Source organism: Microcaecilia unicolor, chromosome 2, assembly GCF_901765095.1.
Source record: "Microcaecilia unicolor chromosome 2, aMicUni1.1, whole genome shotgun sequence".
Classification (NCBI taxonomy): domain Eukaryota; kingdom Metazoa; phylum Chordata; class Amphibia; order Gymnophiona; family Siphonopidae; genus Microcaecilia; species Microcaecilia unicolor.
The window spans coordinates 253441119-253462058 of NC_044032.1; the positions used below are offsets into that span (position 1 = coordinate 253441119).

General features: G+C 43.7%; 1 protein-coding gene across 1 annotated transcript in view; it reads left to right on the forward strand.

Moving 5' to 3' along the window:
- Window positions 1-20940, forward strand: part of LOC115461997 (chemokine-like protein TAFA-1) — a 37437-nt gene that overhangs the window by 2928 nt on the left and 13569 nt on the right. Inside the window, exon 2 of the mRNA XM_030192046.1 lies at window positions 15925-16025. Within this exon, the coding sequence (XP_030047906.1) occupies window positions 15925-16025 (101 nt within the window). The remainder of the gene's footprint in view (window positions 1-15924; window positions 16026-20940) is intronic.

Genomic DNA, 20940 nt, shown 5'->3' on the forward strand with positions numbered 1-20940 from the left:
TCAGGTAGGCACGTATTAGAGATCACTCACTTTATAGGGGGAAAGACTTTTCCCTTTTATTTTTATTTAAAGTCAGCTCACAGGAAGAAGATCAAGGCAAAGTCAATCAAGACAGATGAAAAACTGAACACAAGAGAATTTGAACCAGATAAGTAAAAAAATAACACAGATATTTGAGACTCTAGGGACTTGGATAAGGAAAGAAATTCACTAACAAAATACAGAGAAGCCTGCTATACTTACCTCTTGAGTATTTGCGACCTGTAAAAAAAACCATATCATTTTTTTAAACCCTTGAATTTATATTTTGAAATATTTTAAAAAGAATTGAGGGTGTCTTTTACAAAGGTGCGCTAGCATTTTTAACTGTCCTAAATGCTACAGACTTTCATAGGAATAATATGTTATTTTCAAAGCACTTAGCCTTCCAAAGTTCCATAGGTTTCTGTGGAACTTTGGAAGGCTAAGTGCTTTGAAAATGAGCAGAATGGGCATCTCTAACGTTTAGTACATGCTTATTTTTAGTGTGCCTTTGTAAAAGGGGCCTTAAGAAACTTACCTTTGAGAAGATAATTAAGAAAAAAAGTGGTTTAAAGCGGTGAATTAGTTTCACTGTAGTTTTAAGCAATTTAAAATACTATTGCATATCTCATATTTACCTAAAGCTGATTGTTAGCTGAAAAGAAAAACTAGAATTGTAATCATCTGGATCCAATAGGCAGGGTTTTAAACACTTTTAAATTATTTATGTGCATTTATAGGGTTTTAATCTATTTTTAATTAGATGTTTAAATTACAAGTGCAATTAAATTTGCTGTTTTGCAGTTTAACAGAGCATTTGCACATCTTCACTTAAGTGAAATTTTGTGACATCTATTCTCTTAATATCTTATCACTCATTCTTAATATATTATTTATTTCTATCTAGTGTCATCTTATTGGATGGAATAATTTCTTTTATAGCACCTTCCTCCTGAGATTTGAGCACAGGCCATAGGAGCAAACTTTTCAAAATGATTGGGGTGCTGAAAAAATGTTTTTAACAGGTGGTGCATTCCCCCTCCCCTTCCTCTCCCCTCTCCATTCATATCCAGCAATTCTCCTCTCTCCCCTGCCCTCTCCTCCATTCATATCCAACAATTCTCATCTCTCCCCTACCCTCCCCTCTCATCCATGTCCAGCGAATTCTCCTCTCTCCCTTGCCCTCCCCTCCCTCCATCCATATCCAACAAGTCTCATCTCTCCCCCAGTGGCGTACCACGGGGGGGCAGTGGGGCGGTCCACCAGGTGCACGCCGCTGGGGGGGTGCCACGGCGCGCCTGTCAGCTGAGTTCGCTGACTTCGCAAACTTCGCTGCAGCTCCCTCTGCCCCGGAACAGGTTACTTCCTGTTCCGGCCAGGGCAGAGGGAGCTGCAGCGAAGTTTGCGAAGTCAGCAAACTCAGCTGACAGGCGCGCACCGCGGCACCCCCAGCGGCGTGCACCCGGGGGGGTGTCATTTCACCGGGGGGGGGGGGGCCGCGCTGCACCCAGGGGGGGCGAATCGGTGCTCCGCCCCGGGTGTCATGCCGGCTAGGATCGCCACTGCTCTCCCCTGCCCTCTCTTCCATGTCCAGCGATTTCTCCTCTCTCCCCTCCCCTCCCCTCCCCTCCATGTCCAGTAACTCACCCCAAACACCACCTGCCCCTTTTCAGCCCCCCTCTCCTCCAAGTTCCAGGCCCCCCCTCCTTCAAGTTCCAGGCCCCTCCCTCTCCTCCAAGTTCCAGGCCCCCCTCCCTTGTGCCAGGCCCCCTGTCCTCCGTGTGCCAGTCCCAACCCCAGCCCGACTCTTCTCCCACAATGGTCCTCCGTCCTCGCCTTCCTGCCGCCCAGAATTTAAAACTCATCTTACCTCGGTCCCGGCAGCAGTGAAAGGCAAACAGGCTCGGCTTCAGCCTTCCCTTTTCTCTCAGCGAGCCTGCTCGCCTTTCACTGCTGCCGGGACCGAGGTAAGATGAGTTTTAAATTCTGGGCAGCAGGAAGGCGAGGACGGAGGACTGTTGAGGGAAAGAGGGCGGGCAGGTTGGGTGGGTTAAAATATTGGAGGTGCTCGAGCACCCACAGAGTCAGCGCCTATGGCACAGGCTGAGGTAACTTGGCTACTCCACGACTACAAAACAAGTGAAAGAGTAGGACTGGGTTCACCTCTCAGCTGAGGAAGGTCACTTAAATCCAAGGAAGGAGACTACAGGAGTTCCCCTGGGGAATACCAAGAGGATTGTGGTTTTAAAAAGATTTGCATTCAAGGTTGGAGAGTTGATGTGGGTTGATGTTCCTGGTTTTTCAGAGTTGAAGAATAAACTGTTTGAGTTTGCATGAGCTGCTGACTCCAGAGTGTTTTTTGGACTTGAGAGAATACAGAAGTCTCCCAAGCCTGTCTAATCTAACAACCAGTCTAATCTAACAACAGTTTGCATTTGGACTTGCTTTTTGGGTTCCTGGGGGAGAAGAGGGTAATCCCACCTGCTAACATTTCTTTCCCCAGGTGGAGGCACCGAGTGCCAAGCAAGTAAGGGTCTGCCTTCAGGAGGCTCCAAACAGATTGGATCACGAACCCAGAAGCACTCAGATAAAGGAGCGTTACATAAAATTCTGGAGGCACTTCTGGGATCCAGAAGAGTTTTTGAGAAAAAAAAACGTTTGTTATAAACAGTGGAAAGGACTGGCATTGAAAGAGCGAACTAGATTTTGTGGATTACAAATATTGTGCCCTGTGGATTACAAATACCAATACTGCAAGGATTACAAAATTTAGTACCCAAGAATACTGAGGAGACTGTTGGTACAGAGCCCAATAAAAACTGAAAGTTTCCCGCCCTGTAAAAGCCCACGCTAATGGATATAATGAAGCATGCCAAAACTGTGAGTACCTGGATAAAGGGCGGGAAGGATCTGCTGAATCATCATGGCAGGGGTTCCCGCGCTTGTCAAGGAGGAGGAGGATAGTGTGCTTCTGTGAAAGCACGCTGCAGAGACACTGGGGAATGATCTGTTATTGGAGGGCTGGGAACAGGTGCGTGGGTTGAACGTGCTATACTGCCCTATAAAAAAAGAGGAGAATCTGCCTAGCGATGTGGGAGTTTAGAAAACAAAGCAACAAAGTTGAGAGATGAGGGAGAAAGATGGCATACTGGTTGTGCATGGTGATGGAGCTGGTAGTGGAGGGGGGTATACCAGTGGGGAGGATCGTGTGCACTGACTGCCTTTCAAGAGTGAAGTGGCACCTGTAATTTTATACTACCCTGCATGCGGAACAGAGTTCTACGATAAGGATGGCAGAAGGACTTCCTCAGGAAGTGGTAGCCCGGCTCCAGGACTTGGGAAGGAGGAGGAGGCCCTGATGCAGGACCAGAGTAAAATGTAGTGTTGGATTCAGAGTTGACCAGCAAGCAGACCAGGAATCCGAAAGTGCCTTGGGGAAAGACCCCGAGGAGGGAGTAGTGATCGCGATTGAGGTGGATTCTACGGAGGGTGCAATGGCTTGGACCTGGGCCGAGGAACTGACCATAACTCTGGGGAAAAGTGGAGACCCAAAGGCCATGGGCCCATGTAAAAAGACTTGTGGGAATGAGGGAGAGGAAGAGATTAGTAGTAGCCTTCCTTTGTCATCATCCTCCAAGTCAGAGGATAGCCCTGAACCCCAGTTGAGTGTGTTCCGGGACCGAGGGCAGCGTTGATGACCATCGGAGACAGAGGTGGTTTTGCCCCAGGAGGGAGCTATCGTGATGGGGGGGGGGGGGGGGGGGTCGCTCTGGTACCCGCGCTACTGCGGGTAAAGGTAGAAGTGGTCGCCAAGACTGAGCAATTTCTGCAGCCCCAGAGAGCTAGCCTTATGTGGACAGTGCCTAAAGACCTCGAGACGGATTGCCCACACCTGCCACTATGCTAGATTATGTGTGTCTGGCCACAGGAGAACTGAACCTAGAGATACCAGCCCATCTAGCATTGGAGTGGGTCATGACCCAGACCCTCTGGATCTGGAAAAATGTTATAGACGCCCAGGGAAGGGCGGGGCTGCCACCGGAGTCTCTGAAAGGATGTTAGCTGGAGGACCCTCCCTGTGCCTGCTGAGTTAATCAACAGTGTGTGGATTGAGACAGGGAGAGCAGCAGGAATGTGGTTGCCTAAAATGAGTAGACTAGACAGATATTTAAAGAAACTAGTGTGGGACTTATGGGGGTTGGCATACCCTTATATTCCCTTGACCGTCATGTGCCTTCTAGATTCTCAACGGGAAGCATGAGCCAAGGATGAAATCTATCGCAGGATGAAACCTGACCCTACATACCCAAAGGAGGTCCTCAAGTCCAGTACTCCAGTAGAGTGAACTGAAGGTTTTGTTTGGCAACAAAATGAGATGGAATGGTGGATCACTTCCCTGAACAGCATGTCTGCTGTTTCATGTACTGCTGGCAGTGGCGATCAGGTGGACAATTGTAGAAAACCAGTCTCCTACTACTAGGACTGTGGATTTCCCTTAAGACAACAGTAGTGAAGTCTAAGGCAATCCACTCCCAGGCTTAGACTGTTCTTCAGAGCTTTCCCATGAGACCTTATTTTGTGCACAAACTTCACAGGACTTTACATGCACAACTCTTTTTTACTACTTTGGGGGGGGGTTTGGGGCTCTGTTTCTAGTTCCGCTGCATTGTGATTTCCTATGCCCTGCCCACTAATGAACATCAGCACCTACAGAGGCAGATGCCAAAGACATTGGCCTCCAGATTTTATAGATATGTGCACGTTCAGAAAAACTTAGTATGGAACTTTGCACACACATGTTACAAAATAAGGGCATTTACATGTACAAATAAATTAATTGGCTTTAATAGTTGCAGGTTATCGCTATTAATTGCCACTAATTTGCACCAATATGGCATTTGGGCAGGTGAATGCCTTTAGTCGTTATTCTGTAGAGTCCGTGCACTAATTGGCAAGGTGGGAGGAGCATGAGTGGCCAGAGCATGCCTGTGATTAGCGCTGAGACTTTAGAGAATACTAACATTTGTGCACCTAACTAGCACCAATTAGGCATGCCCATTTATGCCTGCCCTAGAGCAGGAGTAAGTGGGAGCACCCAAGGGGCTCTTTTACTAAGCTGTGGTAAAAAAAAAAAAGGGCCCTGAACTAGTGGCAGGGGCCATTTCTTCTGTGTGCTGAGGCCCGTTTTACTGCAGCCAGTTAAAAAGGCCGAAAAAAGAAATGGCCATGTGGTAAGATTTCACATATCGCATGGCCATGCGGGGGGGGGGGGGGGGGGGGGGGGGGGGAGGGGAGGAGCACTTCTTCCACCCATTGAGGTGGCAGTAAGGGCTCCTGCGCTAACTCAGCAGTAACCAGGTAACATGCGACGTTGGCCAACAACCGCCAGGTCAGCACCTGCGGAAATATTTTATTAATATTTCCGCTAACATTTGAAATGCTGCATGCTGGGGGGTGGAATTACTGCCAGCACCCTGCGTTGGGCTGACGGTAGCTCCACACTGGCATCCAGTAAGCTCGCGGTGGGCTTTCTGCCGCTTATGAAAAGGGCCCCAAAGTTAGGTGCAGTAATGCACACTTATGCTAGTATTCTGTAACGGCGATTATGTGCTTAATTGCCCTTATAGAATTTGCATAGCACTTTGGCGCCTGGAAAATCAGCACTGAAAAACCACCCACTTTGCACGATTCTATAAACTATGCGTAAAGTTAGGCACGCTTTATAGAATATGTGCACGTGCCGTTTTTGTGCCTAAAATTTAGATGCACCCATTTAGGCCACCTAGATCGGGGGTATTCCATAACAATGAGCATAGTTTTTTTTTTTTTTTGGAACACCCACAACCCGCTCATTCCATGCCCATGGCTACGCCCCTTTTCAGCTTATACGCCTATAAGGTTGTGCGCATAAATTCTAATTAAAGCCAATTAGTGCCACTAATTGGTTAAGTACCAATTATCATCGCTGATTGACTTGTTAATCAATTAAGTTGTACACACAACTTAATTTGACCGCATGGCCAAATTAGTGCACACAACTTAAGGCGGCATGTATAGAATTTGAGGGTTTCTGTCATGGTGCCTAACTGTAGGCATCCTTTTGAGAATTTACCCCTAGAATGTAGTGCCGTTGGGCATATTTATTTATTTAACAGGCTTTTTTTTTATTTAAATAGTGCTCTTCAGAAATAGCATCAGAGTGCTTTACCAGAAATAAGATATGGATAAATGGGAGACACAATGGTGGGGGAAGGGAGAATTGCACATCAGTTTTTTTTCCAGAAAACGAATATAAAATGGAGGGAAGGAGAGAAAAAGCTGGGCAGTGTCCTGCGGTCTCAATTCCAGACGCCCATTTTCATACACTGTATGATAAAAAAAATATTCTTAGAAACTAATCAAAAGTCTTATGGAACAGCTGTGTTTTAGTGACTGCTTTGAATTTCTTCTCTGAGCTTTCTGGTCAGTGGGCAGAGAGCTCCAAAGGATGGGGGCCACACGATTAAAGGGAGTGGTCATTGAGCTATCAAGTCTGATTCTAGTATTTATTTATTTAGATTTTGCTCACACCTTTTTTAGTAGTAGCTCAATGTGAGTTATATTCAGGTGCACTGGATATTTCTCTGTCCGAGGAGGGCTCACAATCTAAATCTGTACTTGAGGCAATGGAGGGTTAAGTGACTTGCCCAAGATCACAAGGAGCAGCAGTGGGATTTGAACTGGCCAACTCTGGATTTCAAGAGTGCTCTAACCACTAGGCCACTCCTCCACTGGAACACCAGTAAGGAGGGAGTTGCAGAAATCTAAGCAGATAATAACAAGTGCATGAAGCAAAATCTTCAGAGTGCATGGGTCAGGGAACTGCCTGATGAGAACAAGTTCTCCTAAAAGCAACAAAGGACCTTTGAATTGTCCACAAGAAACAGCACATCTAGAATTTGGTATAGCTGCTAGCCCTGACTGTAAGTCTGTAAGAAGTACGACTGTAGCATTAGATCTTGCTATAGAGATGAGGCCACAGATTTATGAATCTGTCAGTCTGATTTTTCACTATTCTGTTATTACTTTACAACTTATATATAAACCTAATCCCTTGTTCACATTTTTTTTATTTTTGACCTGGCAGCTTCTTCCTACTCCTCTGCAGTTTCAGCTCAGTCACAGTTGTAGCTCGGATTTGGCAGGATCTGGTGTCGGAAACCTTCACTGGGATTTTCCCTTAGTTTATATCCTGTGAGGGTCCTTTGCTGGAGATTATACACTGGGGCTTCTCCCATAATCGTGGGCCCTAAATATAACCACTGATTGAGGGTGATCATATCTGCTGATCTTAAGGTGACCAAACAGGTAGAAAAAGTAATGGCAAAAGCCAGAAGGATGCTTGAGTGCAGAGGGAGAGGAATGGCCAGCAGGAAAAAGGAGGTGATGTCTCTCTATAAGTCTCTGGTGAGACCTCATTTACATGGGGATGATCAAAAGCAAACGCCGGCGCTAGAGGCTGTTAGCGACATACTAGCACCGGCGTTTGCTACCACCCAATCATCAGAGTCTACAAGCGCATGAAACAACGCGCTCGAGGGCTCTGAATGCAACTAGCATGCAAATGCATGCAAAACAGGGCTAAACATATTCATCCCCAATGATCAGTGACCAGCGCACCAAAGACTGGGTCGCTGGCCATGGCAAACCCTACGCCAGCTCTGAGCTGGCGTTAGGGTTTGCAGATCATTGGGGAGGAATAGTGAGCCCTGTCCAGCATGCATTTGCCCTGAACCTGGGGGGGGGGGGGGGAGGGGATCGTCAGGGGGACCAGAGGTCCGCCGGACCTCCAGCCCCCGTTGCTCGGGGCAGGGGTAGTTGGGGCCTGGTGGTCCCATTGACCTCTAGCCCCTGTGTTTGACAGGTTTGGGCTTTTGACAGCCCAGACCTGTCAAACACATGTGGGAGGATTGTGCTGAGCGCATGCTCAGGCACAATTCTCCCGCACTTCTACCCCATGAGTCGGTCCAGAGGGTGGCTACTAAAATGGTCAGTGGGAGATATGATAGTGACATTTAATTACCTCCATGGCATAACAGCACAGCAGGTGAGCCCATTTCAATTAAAATGAACCTTTTGAACAAGGGGAATGGGAAGAAGGTGAAACAAGATAGACTCAGGAGTAATATACATCTTTATAGAAAGGGTGGTGAATGTGAGGAATGACCTCTTAGTAGAGATGGTAGAGACAGGGAGGGTATCTGAATTAAAGAAAGCATGGGATAAGCACAGAGAGTCTCTGAGGAGAGGAAAGGATAGCACAGATCAGTAGTGGGAATGGATTGGCACACTGGATTGGCAGTATGATCGGCCATCATTTTTTTTTTGTTACATTTGTACCCTGCACTTTCCCACTCATGGCAGGCTCAATGCGGCTTACATGGGGCAATGGAGGGTGAAGTGACTTGCCCAGAGTCACAAGGAGCTGCCTGTGCCTGAAGTGGGAATTGAACTCAGTTCCTCAGGACCAAAGTCCACCACCCTAACCACTAGGCCACTCCTCCACTCTGCCATCATTTTCTATGTTACCGTGTTTATAGGTGAAGATTCTAAGATTAATTAAGCAACCAGAAGGCAGACTAAGTTTGTCTGGATATCATGAGTGTAAGTGAGGACTCAGGGTTTGGATAGAATTGTGAGTGAAGACTCAGGGACTAGGTAGAGTGGGGGATAGTTGGGACTAAAACATTGACCAAGGATTAGGAGGACAATGGGAACCTGGTGATCAGGTGAAGGGTATGAACTATGAGGAGGGGAGATGGTTTGAAGCACCTGGAGGGTTTGCAGAGGGGTTGGGAGTCAGTTGGAATAGACAGAGAGCTATGGAGTGGGTAACAGACAAAGGAAGGGGACATGTCTTTGAAGATGATGAGAGCAGATATAAATGGGGCAATAAAAGGAATGAAAACCCGAATAGGTTGTAAGACATAGGAGTTGGCAAGGGGATGAGAGACAGGAATGAAATGGGGCTGATTTGAGGATAAGAGATAGAAGAAGGTAGATGAGGGTAGGGAGGGTGTAAGTACAGAGAAGAAATGGGGGACTAGAAAGTGGGTCAGACAGGGGAAATAGAAAGCTGGGAAAGGAATAAGACAGATGTGGGGAATGGGAGGACTAGAGAAGTTAAAAGTAGGAAGTGGATAACTGTTACATAGCTGAAAGGTGAAAACAGCCAGAATGACAATCGGGCTCATTTTCGAAAGAGAAGGACATCTATCTTTCGACACAAATCGTAAGATCGACGTCCTCATAGAAACATCCAAATCGGTATAATCGAAAGCCGATTTTGGACGTCCCCAACTGCACTCCATCGCAGGGATGGCCAAAGTTCAAGGGAGCATGTCGGAGGCGTAGTGAAGGTGGGACTTGGGCGTGCCTAACACTTGGACGTCCTTGACAATCGAAAAAAGAAGGAGCCCTTCAAAACCCACGACAAACCCACTGTACCCACATCTAGGTGCCCCCCTTAAGGGCTATGGTAGTGGTGTACAGTTGTAGGTAGTGGGTTTGGGGGGGTTGGGGGGCTCAGCACACAAGGTAAGGGAGCTCTGTACCTGGGAGCAATTTATGAAATCCACTGCAGTGCCCCCTAGGGTGCCCGGTTGGTGTCCTGGCATGTCAAGGGGACCAGTGCACTACAAATGCTGGCTTCTCCCACAACCAAATGGCTTGCATTTGGTCATTTCTGAGATGGACGTCCTTGGTTTGATTATCGTTGAAAATCAGAAACATCCATGTCTAGAACGACCAAATCTAGGGACAACCAAATTTAAGGATTTGGACGTCCCTGCGGTATTTTCGAAACGAAAGATGGACGTCCATCTGTTTCGAAAATACAGGTTTCCCTGCCACTGGATCGGGATGTTTTGCAACGGATCGTCAAATCAAAACTTGGACGTCCTTTTCAAAAATGCCCCTCACAGGTCAGGAGGAATGACATCTATCTATAGGTAGATATAAAACTGATGAGAGAAATTAATAAAAAAGATGAAGCAAAAGATCAATATTATTTATATTTTGCTCACACTTTTTCACTAGTAGCTTGAGGTGAGTTACATTTAGGTATATTGGGTAGTTCCCTGATGGGCTCACATTCTAATTTTGTACCTGAGATAATGGAGGGTTAAGTGACTACTAGCCCAAGATCACAAGGAGCAGCAGTGGGATTTGAACTGGGCACCTTTGTATGGCAACACTGGTAGTCTAACCAGTAGGCTACTCCTCCACTCCATATTAGAAAGAAATGTAGAGAAGGAAGGGAAGGAGAAAGGAGAGTACAGAAAAAGAAAAATAGAAATGGTCCTTTAGAAGAACTTAGCAAGAGGAAGTGGTAAAGAGAGACCAAGATCGACTCAACTGATAAAATTAAATGGAAAGACAACAAAGATACAAAATAATTGTATTGTTAGTATAAGGGCAAGTCTCAGTATATGCCCAATACTGTAAGGGGGAGCATTCACTTAAAATATTTATTGATTTGGGACCAAGGCCTGGACCAATAGAAGCCAGGAGGCCATAGATTGTTTCACCACATATGCTGTACACTCTTTTCAGTCAATAAGGCAGGCTATTGCAGGATTGGTGTTCTGAACTAACAAATTTACTTTAGAATCTATTAATGCAATTTATAGGTACAACAGTAACAGCAGAGGCAGCAATATTGGCAAAGATTTCATACAAAATGTGGATCTTGTCCGTTTTGTGATATGATGATAGAAGGCGACAATTTTAGCAATCCATCAGACAACAAAGTATATAAACGAAGATATTTGACCACATGCAGGACTGATCATGTGATATATTTTTTGAAATGTCCATGCAATAAAATATACGTTGGCAAGACAGACAGGAGTTTAAAAACAAGATTGAGTGAACACAAGTCATGCATTAACTCTTTAAAATTAGGAGCTCCTTTAGTCTCCCACTGTAAAGAGTTCAACACAATTTTGGACATCTTCAATGTTCAGTGATAGACCATGTGACAGAACATATTAGAGGCGGAGATCGCAGCAGACAGCTATTACAAGCTGAACAACGATGGATCTATAGATTAAACACTCTGGAACCCCGAGGGTTAAATATGAATGTACATTGGGGAGCTTTTTTTTTATAATTCATCAACTTTTTTCATTTCATAGTTCCGTGAATGGCGGTAATCACGGAAATATATATATATTTTGTAAAGGACAAAAGGCCCCTTTAAATTGACTAATTAATCTATTCGGTTGAGCAGTGACCGCTTCAGTCCGTGATTGGACTGAGTCAGCAGTGCAGCATATGACGTTCTAATGCTCGATTGGGTAAAACTCTCTTTAATCGCCCAACTAAGTCAGGTGAGGACGCCAATAAATTTCTTCACAGAAGACACGATCTTCCTTAGAGAAAAACTAATTCAGATTTGGAACAAAGATTTTGAACAAAGGTATGATGACATGATTTGCCTGTGAGGTATTAGTTTACAGTATTTGAATTTGAATTTTTCCCGCTTTTTGACTTAATTATTTTGGCGCAATATTTTTAGGTGCAAGGAGGTTCCCTGACGAAGATACTCGAAACGGGACCGTAGGAACCATTGCATTTTCATTATGTAACCGGACTAAGCGCCTTTTCAAAAGAAAACATTTTGGCAAGATAAGTGATGATTTTACTTTTTTGATCAAGCAAACAATAAAAATTCTATATAAGTAAAAATTGAGGGTTTTTCAAGTCTATGATGACTTTTTCTACAGGCTATAAAATGAACACTTAGGTGTATACAATATAGCTGTAGCGGTTGAGACTTTTCCCTCATAGTCAAACAACTCTGCTTATACACATAAAATTCCAACAGCGTTTACAAAATCTTTTTATCTCCCTCGCCACTTTTTTTTCTTCTTTCTATCTTCCTCTTATTCTCTCTCTTGACTTTGCCCCCACCAAGAGTGTAAGGGATAGTATAATTAGCTTCATGGAAGAAAAAGCACAAATCCTGCAGAACCTTAGAAATTGCAAAAAGGGTAAACTGTTTTTTTAGGGACTGAGGATGGCAACTTTTATATTGTAGGGCTGTGGAGGTGCCCACTCTTCCTCTTTCCACATAGTGTGCACTATTACTGGCCAACAACACAAAATGTGTTTTTTTCTGCTTGTTTTCATTTGGTAACGAAATGCAACAGCATAGGTTATGTCATTAACATTTCCTGTATCATTGTCATTGCAAACAATATCTCATCCTTAAAATTAAACATAACCAAGTGACAAGTATGGAGGTCAGAAGACATGGGGTGAGGCCTGAAGGTGCAGCATAGCTGGCTGGGATGGAGGTACCTTGAATTCAAGAGGTGAGCTTTTAGAGATAAAGATTCCCGCTAGTTTGTTATGGAGCCTCAGATCAGTCTTTTTATTTATTTATTTGTTTATGTATTTATTTATTTTTACTTTTTATTAAATAATACATTGCTTAAAGAACACAGATCATAACAATCTCTAGAAAAATCCAATTACTTATTATACCATATCATGGAAAACTGAGGTACAGAATGAGACCATGGAACACTTACTTAACATAAAGAGCACTTTATCCCCGCCCCTCCAACTAAAAACCATCAATTACTTAGAAACCAAAGAAAAATTACTAGTACTCTATTTATTCATTAAAAAAGTCTCCAATTGAGAATGATCACTATACACAAAATTGTTCCCTTGATGGGAAAAGAAACACTTCCAAGGGAAATGCAAGAAAAAAGTTGCACTGACTTCCAAAATTGCAGAAATTGCTTGCTTCCTTCTCATTTGCAAAGCTCGAACCACATCTGGAAATATACTTACAGTTTCTCTACAAAAGTGTATGTCTTCTTTGAAGAATAAGCCTTAAGAACTGCAATCTTATCCAATTCAGTTGCAAAACTTACCACCAGAGTTGACCTATCAGTTATACTATCCTGAGATGATTCAAGAAATTCTGTCAAATTTGAATTGTTGAATTATCCCCTTGCTGAGTTGTTTTTAAGCTCTGTGACCTCATATTTCAGACTTTATATGGCACTGCCCCTGATTATATGTTGTCCCTTGTCACTTTGCCTTCTCACAGTGCAACCTATGGGGCAAGAGATTACCTGCAACTTTATTTTCCTACCTGTAAGAAAGTAGTCTATAAATCCATTTATTCTGCTACTTTTCTTACTAAAGTACTAAGTGGTGGAATTCCTTGCCAAAATACAATAGATCCCAACATGATTACTTAGTTTTTCGCAAGTTTTTAAAATCTTTCCTTTTTAAAAAATTTCTGTTAACTGATGCTGATGCCTAGTATTTTTTGTCCCTCTTTCCCCCATTGCATACATATGTACGATTCTTTATTGATATGTGCAGGATTATGGTTTTTATTTCATATTTTGTACTGTCTTCTTGTAGCTTGTTAGCCACATTGAAGTCAAACTTGTGCAGGAAAATGGGTATAAACGTCTCAAATAAATAAATAACTCCTTCCTGGTCACTAAGGGAAGGATTCTATAAAGGGTGCTCAACGATGAGATTGGGCATAGTGGTTAGAGCACTGGTCTTCCAATCCAGAGGCTGGTTCAAATCCCACTGCTGCTCCTTGTGATCTTGGGCAAGTCACTTAACCCTCCATTGCCTCAGGTACAAACTTAGATTGTGAGCCCTCCTTGGACAGAGAAATATCCAGAGTACCTGAATGTAACTCACCTTGAGCTACTACTGAAAAAGGTGTGAGCAAAATCTAAATAAATTTATGTGCTATTCTGTAAAAGGTGCATGTCCTTATAGATTAGCACTTAGCATCAATTCCCACACCCAACTCTGCTGAAACCTGGTGTAAATCCCAGCACCCAAGTTAGGCACAGAGACTCATTATTCTATAACACTGTGCTTAGCATTTTGGAATACCCCTAACCCGCTCATGGCCCTCCCATGGCCACACCCCCTTTTGGGTTGGTCGCTATGGGATTTAGGCCCCCAGTGTTATAGTGCTCAGCCAGATATGTACGCAAATCCTAATTGGTGCCAATTAACATCAATAATTAGTTGTTAGAATCCAGTTATTGATGGTTAACAGGTTGCATGTGCATCTCGGAAGCACGCTCAAATCTGGGCACCATATATAGAATCTAGGGGTAACTAATGAAGAAATATAATACAATTTTGAAACAATAATATCATCAGACATGCACAATACATCTTTAAGATCATTTTTAAACAAAATTAAAGGAGAAAGCAAATCGTTCCTGGGAAAATTCAGCATTCTAAGGTTTCATGCCTTAATTGCATTTTACAAGGACTCTAGTTGCCTATGGAGCCCTAAATTATCATCAACTCTTGTAGTCCCCAGAGATTGTAAAACTAAAACTTGAGAACATATTACAAATCCCCTCCACCTTCTGAAGTCTTGAATCCACTTCACGTAACTTCTTCACTACATCCTGAGAGAACTTCACAACTTCACAGTTCATTCTAACTAACAACGCATTGTTCATGGATAATAAACTCCAAATATCGTTAAGTGAAACCTCAGCAGATATTGCTTGCAAAGAAGTGGAGTTGGATACATCTGAAGCAAACATAATCAGTTTAGATAATGAAACTGTTTCCTAATCTTCCAACCTAGGAGCTATAGAAACTCCCTGGAGGGATGAACCACTGGGGAAAAGCCCCACCTGTACATTCTATCCGATATTCTCATTAAAATAGTGCTTACTGGCAATGGGGAAACAATTCTCTCAATAGGGCTTAAAGAAGCCCCTACAATGGAAGCAGACTGAGAAGACAAACTAGATTGGGGGAGAACATTCAGGCACCAGAGGTCACATGGATCCCTTGGCAGAAACCATTGGCGTGGACGCAGATTTGACTTTGATCTTCCTCTTCACCATCATAAATGTAATAATCTAAAATATTCAAGGCAGAGAACAGGGCCTGTGGCTGCTTGCTGCTTTGGCCAGGGGTCCTAGGAGCAGAAGGGAGATGTGGGCTGCCCCACACATTGTCTGTGAGGGAGGACGGAATAGGCTTCTTGAAGAACCAGCGTTCCTCACAGGCTGCGGCATTACCTGGGACAGCCCATATTTCCCTTCTGCCCCAAGCACCCCAGCTGCAGCAGTGAGCAGCCTCTGCCCAACGAGTATTGGAGGTCAGTGAGGAGGAGTAGAGAGAGAACTTTTAGACGCCATCATCTGGGCATCCAAAAGTCCAGTGGCCAAATGTCTGGCACCCTAACAGCGGTACCCAAATGGCAGACCAAAATGGCGGCCTGTATACTGCTGGATCACTTCTTAACTTATCATACCAGGTACAGTAGCACAGTAAAGTAAAGTATGTATATTGCTGGGTCTATATGGCTGGAGCTTTAGGCTTGAAGGGCTTTCCCCTCATACTTAGGGTCAGAGCTAGGGAGGCAAAGAACCAAAGACAGCTATCCACATGTAAGACAGGTTTTTATACTCAAGGCAGTTGCCTATCAAACTGTTCCCTTCCTCTAATATATTGTACTACTATGTACTCTCTCTTTCTAGAAGAGGTTAGAAGGTCCAGGGGTCATGTATTGCTGTGCCTGGCAACTACTGATGTCAGACAAGAATTATATTGCTTCTGGTAAAGGCTCTGAGAATCTTTGCAGGCACCCACACTGCAAGATTCCAACTTCTCTACATGTATTTTCTAGAAAAGACCTATTATATTGTTTTTGAAGAAACAGGTTTTGTTTTTCAATGATGGAAACTTTATACGTATGTCTATATTAAATGTAAATATCTCACTGTTTATAAATAAACTAGAATTATCCAGTTATTGTAGTACTGAGGCCTTCACACATAGCTTTTCCAGGTCACCTCATTTTGAGTATCTTTGCTTTTGGTTTCTTGGTTCCAGTACAGAAGTTTCTCTTCCTGTTCTCATGCAATAAGGTTTGTGTAATTCAGTTATTCGGCATGTTAGCAGGCCAGAAAATCAAGCAAACAAAATGCAATAATGTATGTTTTCATTTTGGTGGTGTGTTTTCTTTCCATTACTCCTTTGGAAAAGAGTATTTGGAGTGGAGGAGAGGCCTATGAGTGATTAGAGATGCAGGCTGAGAACCAGGGTTTAAAGCCCACTGTGGCTCCTTGTGACCTTGGACAAGGTCCTCCATTGCCTCAAATACAACCTTAGATTGTAGCCTTACAGGAAAACACCTACAGTACATTCAATGTAACTCACCTCCAGCTACAACTGAAAAAAGGAGTGAGCTAAATCCAAAATCCCTTTCCTTCCTTTGAATTTGTTTGTTATGGTTCTAAAATTTAACAGTGATGAAAGTTTCCCTTTCCTTACTGCCTGGCATCAGCAGGGTAAACTTGCCTCACACAAGGATCTGAATTAGAGTAGAGGTGTTTAGGATTTGCCATGGGTGCCATATTTTTTATGGTGCTTCCAGTGCTACTTTGCAGAGGAAGGGGAGATTGGAATAGTTACATTTCCACATGTTGTTTACCCTGGGAGCAAATATCATTCTGGCACTGTCTCACACAAAAGGTACAGCAGGGGTAGCAGAATACAAGCTTCCACACACACATGCACGTTTTTTTGAATGAGTGTGTATGGTTCTCTGAATGAGTGCATTCTTTCCTGTTTTAATGGAGTTATTTTAAATTTTTGTTATTTGTGAATTTTGTAAACTGCCTTGGCCTTTTACTATAAGAGGCAGTATATCAGGTTTTAATAATCATAAATATATATCCTGTTTGCTCACTTCGCCAGTGAGAGGAGACGCCCTTGGTATGGTGCTGAGTGCAAGCTTCTCTCATGCACACACATTGTCTCACTACAGCAGCAGGGGAAGCTAAGACATGCACACACATACACCTCACAGCACAGATGCAACATGGGCAGCAGCACACTTCCCTAACGTAAATGGTTCATTGCTTTAGGATCTCCCTGGCCTCTTTCCTGAGGAGCCGTGCATTCTGCTGAAGTGCCTGGCTTTGTTTCACTAACGTCTGTGCTTGTTCTGTATGAGGAACAGACAGGAGGGTGCTAGGACAATTCTGTGCCAACAGAGGAAGCAGAACCAGATGGGATCTGAGTTCCATCCTGTTCCATGCTTTCAGAAAATACGTTTGCAAACCTTTGAAAGTACTCCATGTGCCTGTAACTTTCAACACCTTTCTAGTTTTTTAATTTTGCAATCATTGTGGTGTCCTCTTATAAGAATACAAGAGGTCTGACTGAAGATCCTTCTAGTCCAGTGTCTTCTCCACTGTTCCTTCTAAGCTGCGTGGCCGCACACCTTCTGCTAAGAGGCTGCAGAGCCATACTGGCCCACCACGCAGCCAGTGTACCAAGATCTGCTCCATCTGCTGCTGCTGCTTTCCCAAACCAGCAGCGGAAGTGGCAAAGCAAAATACAAACACACGAGACCGCACTGTACATACCCTCTGACGCCTGTCCCGCCTCCCTCCGACGTCACTTCTTGTTCTGGGGCACAGCCAACTGTCGTAAGTATGTACAGTGTGGCCCTGTGATGTTTGTTTTTTGTTTTGCTGCCACTGCTGCTGGTTTGAGGAAGGAAGTGGGGAGGACAGAGGGGCACATGCTGGATGGAAGCAGGAGGAGAGAGAGGACAAATGCTGGAAGGAAGAGGAGAGGACAGAGGGGCACATGCTATATTGAAGTAGAGATAAGAGAGGGCAAATGCTGGAAGGAAGTGGGGAGGAGAGAGGGAAAATGCTGGATGGAAGTGGGGAGGAGAGAGGGCAAATGGTGGAAGGAAGTGGGAAGGTCAGAGGGGCACATGCTGGAAGGAAGTGGGGAGGACAGAGAGACAATGGATGGAAGTGGGGAGGAGAGAAAGGACAGAAGGGCATATGCTGAATGGAAGTGGGGAGGAGAGAGGACAAATGCTGGAAGGAAGTAGACAAGACAGAAGGGCACATGGATGGAAGTGGTGAGGACAGAGGGGCAGATGATGGATGGAAGTGGGGAGGAGAGAGAGAGCAAATGCTAGATGGAACTGGAGAAAGAGGGGGCAGATGCTAGATGGAAGAGACGGGGGAAGACGCTGGATAGAAGAGGTAAGAGAAGGGGGAAGATGCTGGATGGATGGACGGAAGGAAGAAAAGGGGCTGACGCTGCATGGAAGGAGGGATAGAAGGGGGCAGATGCCGGATGGGAGCAGAGAAAGAGGGCAGATGCTCGGTGGGAGAGCGGGGGCAAATGCTGAATGGAACAGGGAAACTGAAAGATGTGAGCAAATCCAAATTAATAAATGAATAATAAAATTAATAATAATAAAGAAAAAAGACAGATGTTGGATGGAAGAGGGAAAAGAGAGAGAGAAGATGCTGGATTGAGGGAAAAGAGAGAGAAGATGCTGGATTGGGGGGAAGGGTCGAGTTTTTGAGAGACTGGGGAATAAGAGAAAGTTAAATAGGAGACCGAGGGTGAATGAAAGAGGTGATAATCTGTAGATAGACACAGTAAAAAGAGGGAAATCGAGGATTGGATAGTAATAAAGAATTAAATCTGGAAAGATGCGATAAATAAATTGAAGAAAGCTGAAAGGAAAAGGATAGAAAACTGACAAATGGATAGGAAATCTGGCAAGACAAGGAAAGCAGAAACCAGAGACTAGGCCGACCACAATTGAAAAAAGTAAATGGCCAGACAACAAAGGTAGAAAAAAAAAATTATTTTTAGTTTAAGATAAAGTAGTGTAATAGCTGTGTTAATAAACATTAATAAATAAAAATAGAAAATGGAAATAAGGTGTGTATAGCCACTCTCTTGCCTCTAAAGAGGAGCTAAACAACTTCAGAAAAGACTGAAAGAAAGCTCTTCTGGCAAAGGAAAAACACTCCAGAGTTTAATTTTTCTCTTTTATAATATTGCTAAACTTTATTAGAGTAAATAAATGATTACAAATAAAATTTATTTTATCCCAGTGTTACAGAAAATTGAATTCTTATTTATATCAGTCTAAATTTCAGTATAAGGAAAATAAAATCTCTCTCTGGTCTTTCTGTGTATTTCCGTGGAAGCTTAACAAATCTGACTGCCACAAGATGTGCTTGTCAGATTTCTGAAGCTTAATTTTGTCCAATCACTTAATGCTTATATTTTCTCTCTTACTTATCTGGTATTCTTCAGCTCTAACCTCTAAGGTCACCTTCACATAATTCTGCTTCTTTGGTATTTTTTTTCCCCAATTATCCATTATTTACCCTTTGTAACCTCCCTCCCTCGAATACTTATCACTCATACTTGTCCTTCACTGAGAGTGTCTCTGTATTATGTTTAGAGCCTGTTTGAAGCAAACAGACACTTGTTAAAGTTTATGGCCCATTACTAGGGCTAAGCAAGCCTGTCTATTGTCCCTGTAAAGGTCAAGAAAACACAGGCTAGCTATGTGCCCTACTAGATCATAAATAAGGGAATACGTTACATATACAAAACTGGCTGATCTCTGCAAAACCAGACAGATCTATACTAGTGTTATCTTTTTGTTGGATTAATTATAATACCTTTTTGACTAACTTTCAGAGACCAAACCCTCCTTCCTCAGGTCAGAACAGGATACCATAGCAGTATACTGTCCTGACCTAAGGAAGGAGGTTTTGGCCTCTAAAAGCTAATTGAAAATATATTTAGTCCAATCCAATATTGTTTGGTATCATATTTTCCATTTTTTTAAATTTACATTTGTTAATTTGTAATGGAGTGGTTGGAATATGTCAGTTTTTGAAATTTAAGTCTGCTATCTGCACAGTACAGGAGGACTCGCATTGCTTTCTCTGTCTCTGGTATTGCATTGGATGAAGAGTTTGGTTTCTTGGAGGTTCCATTTCATTTTTATTTCTATTTTTATTTTGTGGTTACTTATTCTATACTGGGTGAAATTCTATCTGTGTTCTGCATATGTGAAAGAGACATAGTTTTTTGTTAACATTGCCTGTGCAGGATCAATCTGTTCTGATCTGGTTTGTTTAGTTTTTCAATAGGTTTATTGATGTTCTGGTGCTCACAGCAGTGTTTGCGGTGCTGTCTTTTCCTAGGTAGGTGCTTGTTGTGTGATTTGTGGAAGTTACTGCTATTATGGTGTGGTAGAATTGCTCTGTAGGTCCTGAGTGATATTTGTAATGTTTTCTATTACTTCACACTATGCCTGGTATTGGATTTTAGATTTGGATTTAGATCACGCTTTTCTCAGTAATAGCTCAAGGTAAGTTACATTCAAGTACAGTAGGTATTTCCATGTCCTCTGGAGGGCTTACAATTTAAGTTTTGTATCTGAGGCAATGAAGGGTTAAGTGTCTTGTCTAAGATCTCAAGGAACATCAGTGGAATTTGAACCCTTGGTTTCCATGGTTCTCAGCCTGCTGCCCTAACCATGTTTGGTAACTCATGAGCAAACTAAAGGCTAGCAGAGTTGAAGCCTGATGGCCATTTAGCAACCTACCAAAAACATTGATAGGTAAATTATTTTATGGTTGCCAGTAATCTCAGACAGTACTGCTGAACATCAGGGCCGCCGAGAGAGGGGGGGGGGGGCAAACTTCCCCGGGCCTGGGCCTCCAAGGGGGGCCCAGCACCAGGGTCTCTGTCTTTCTCTCTCTTTCCTGTTCCTGACGTGACCTGGGTGATCACATCCCACAACAGGAGCAGAAGAGAGAAATCTCCAGCGCTGGGCCTCCCTTGGAGGCTGGGGAGGACCCATAGGAGAAGACACAACAGGACCTCTGGTTTGGCTGGCGGGGGTTCCCTCCAGGCCCCCCAGCAGAAGAGATCTTTCTCCAGCGCTGCTCTTCACTCTGCTGCATTGCCTGCCAAGCGGCTGCTTTTCCCCTCAGGCCGTGTATGCTCAGTTTTGAAACCAAGCATGTGTGACGTGAGAGAAAAAGCAGCAGCAGG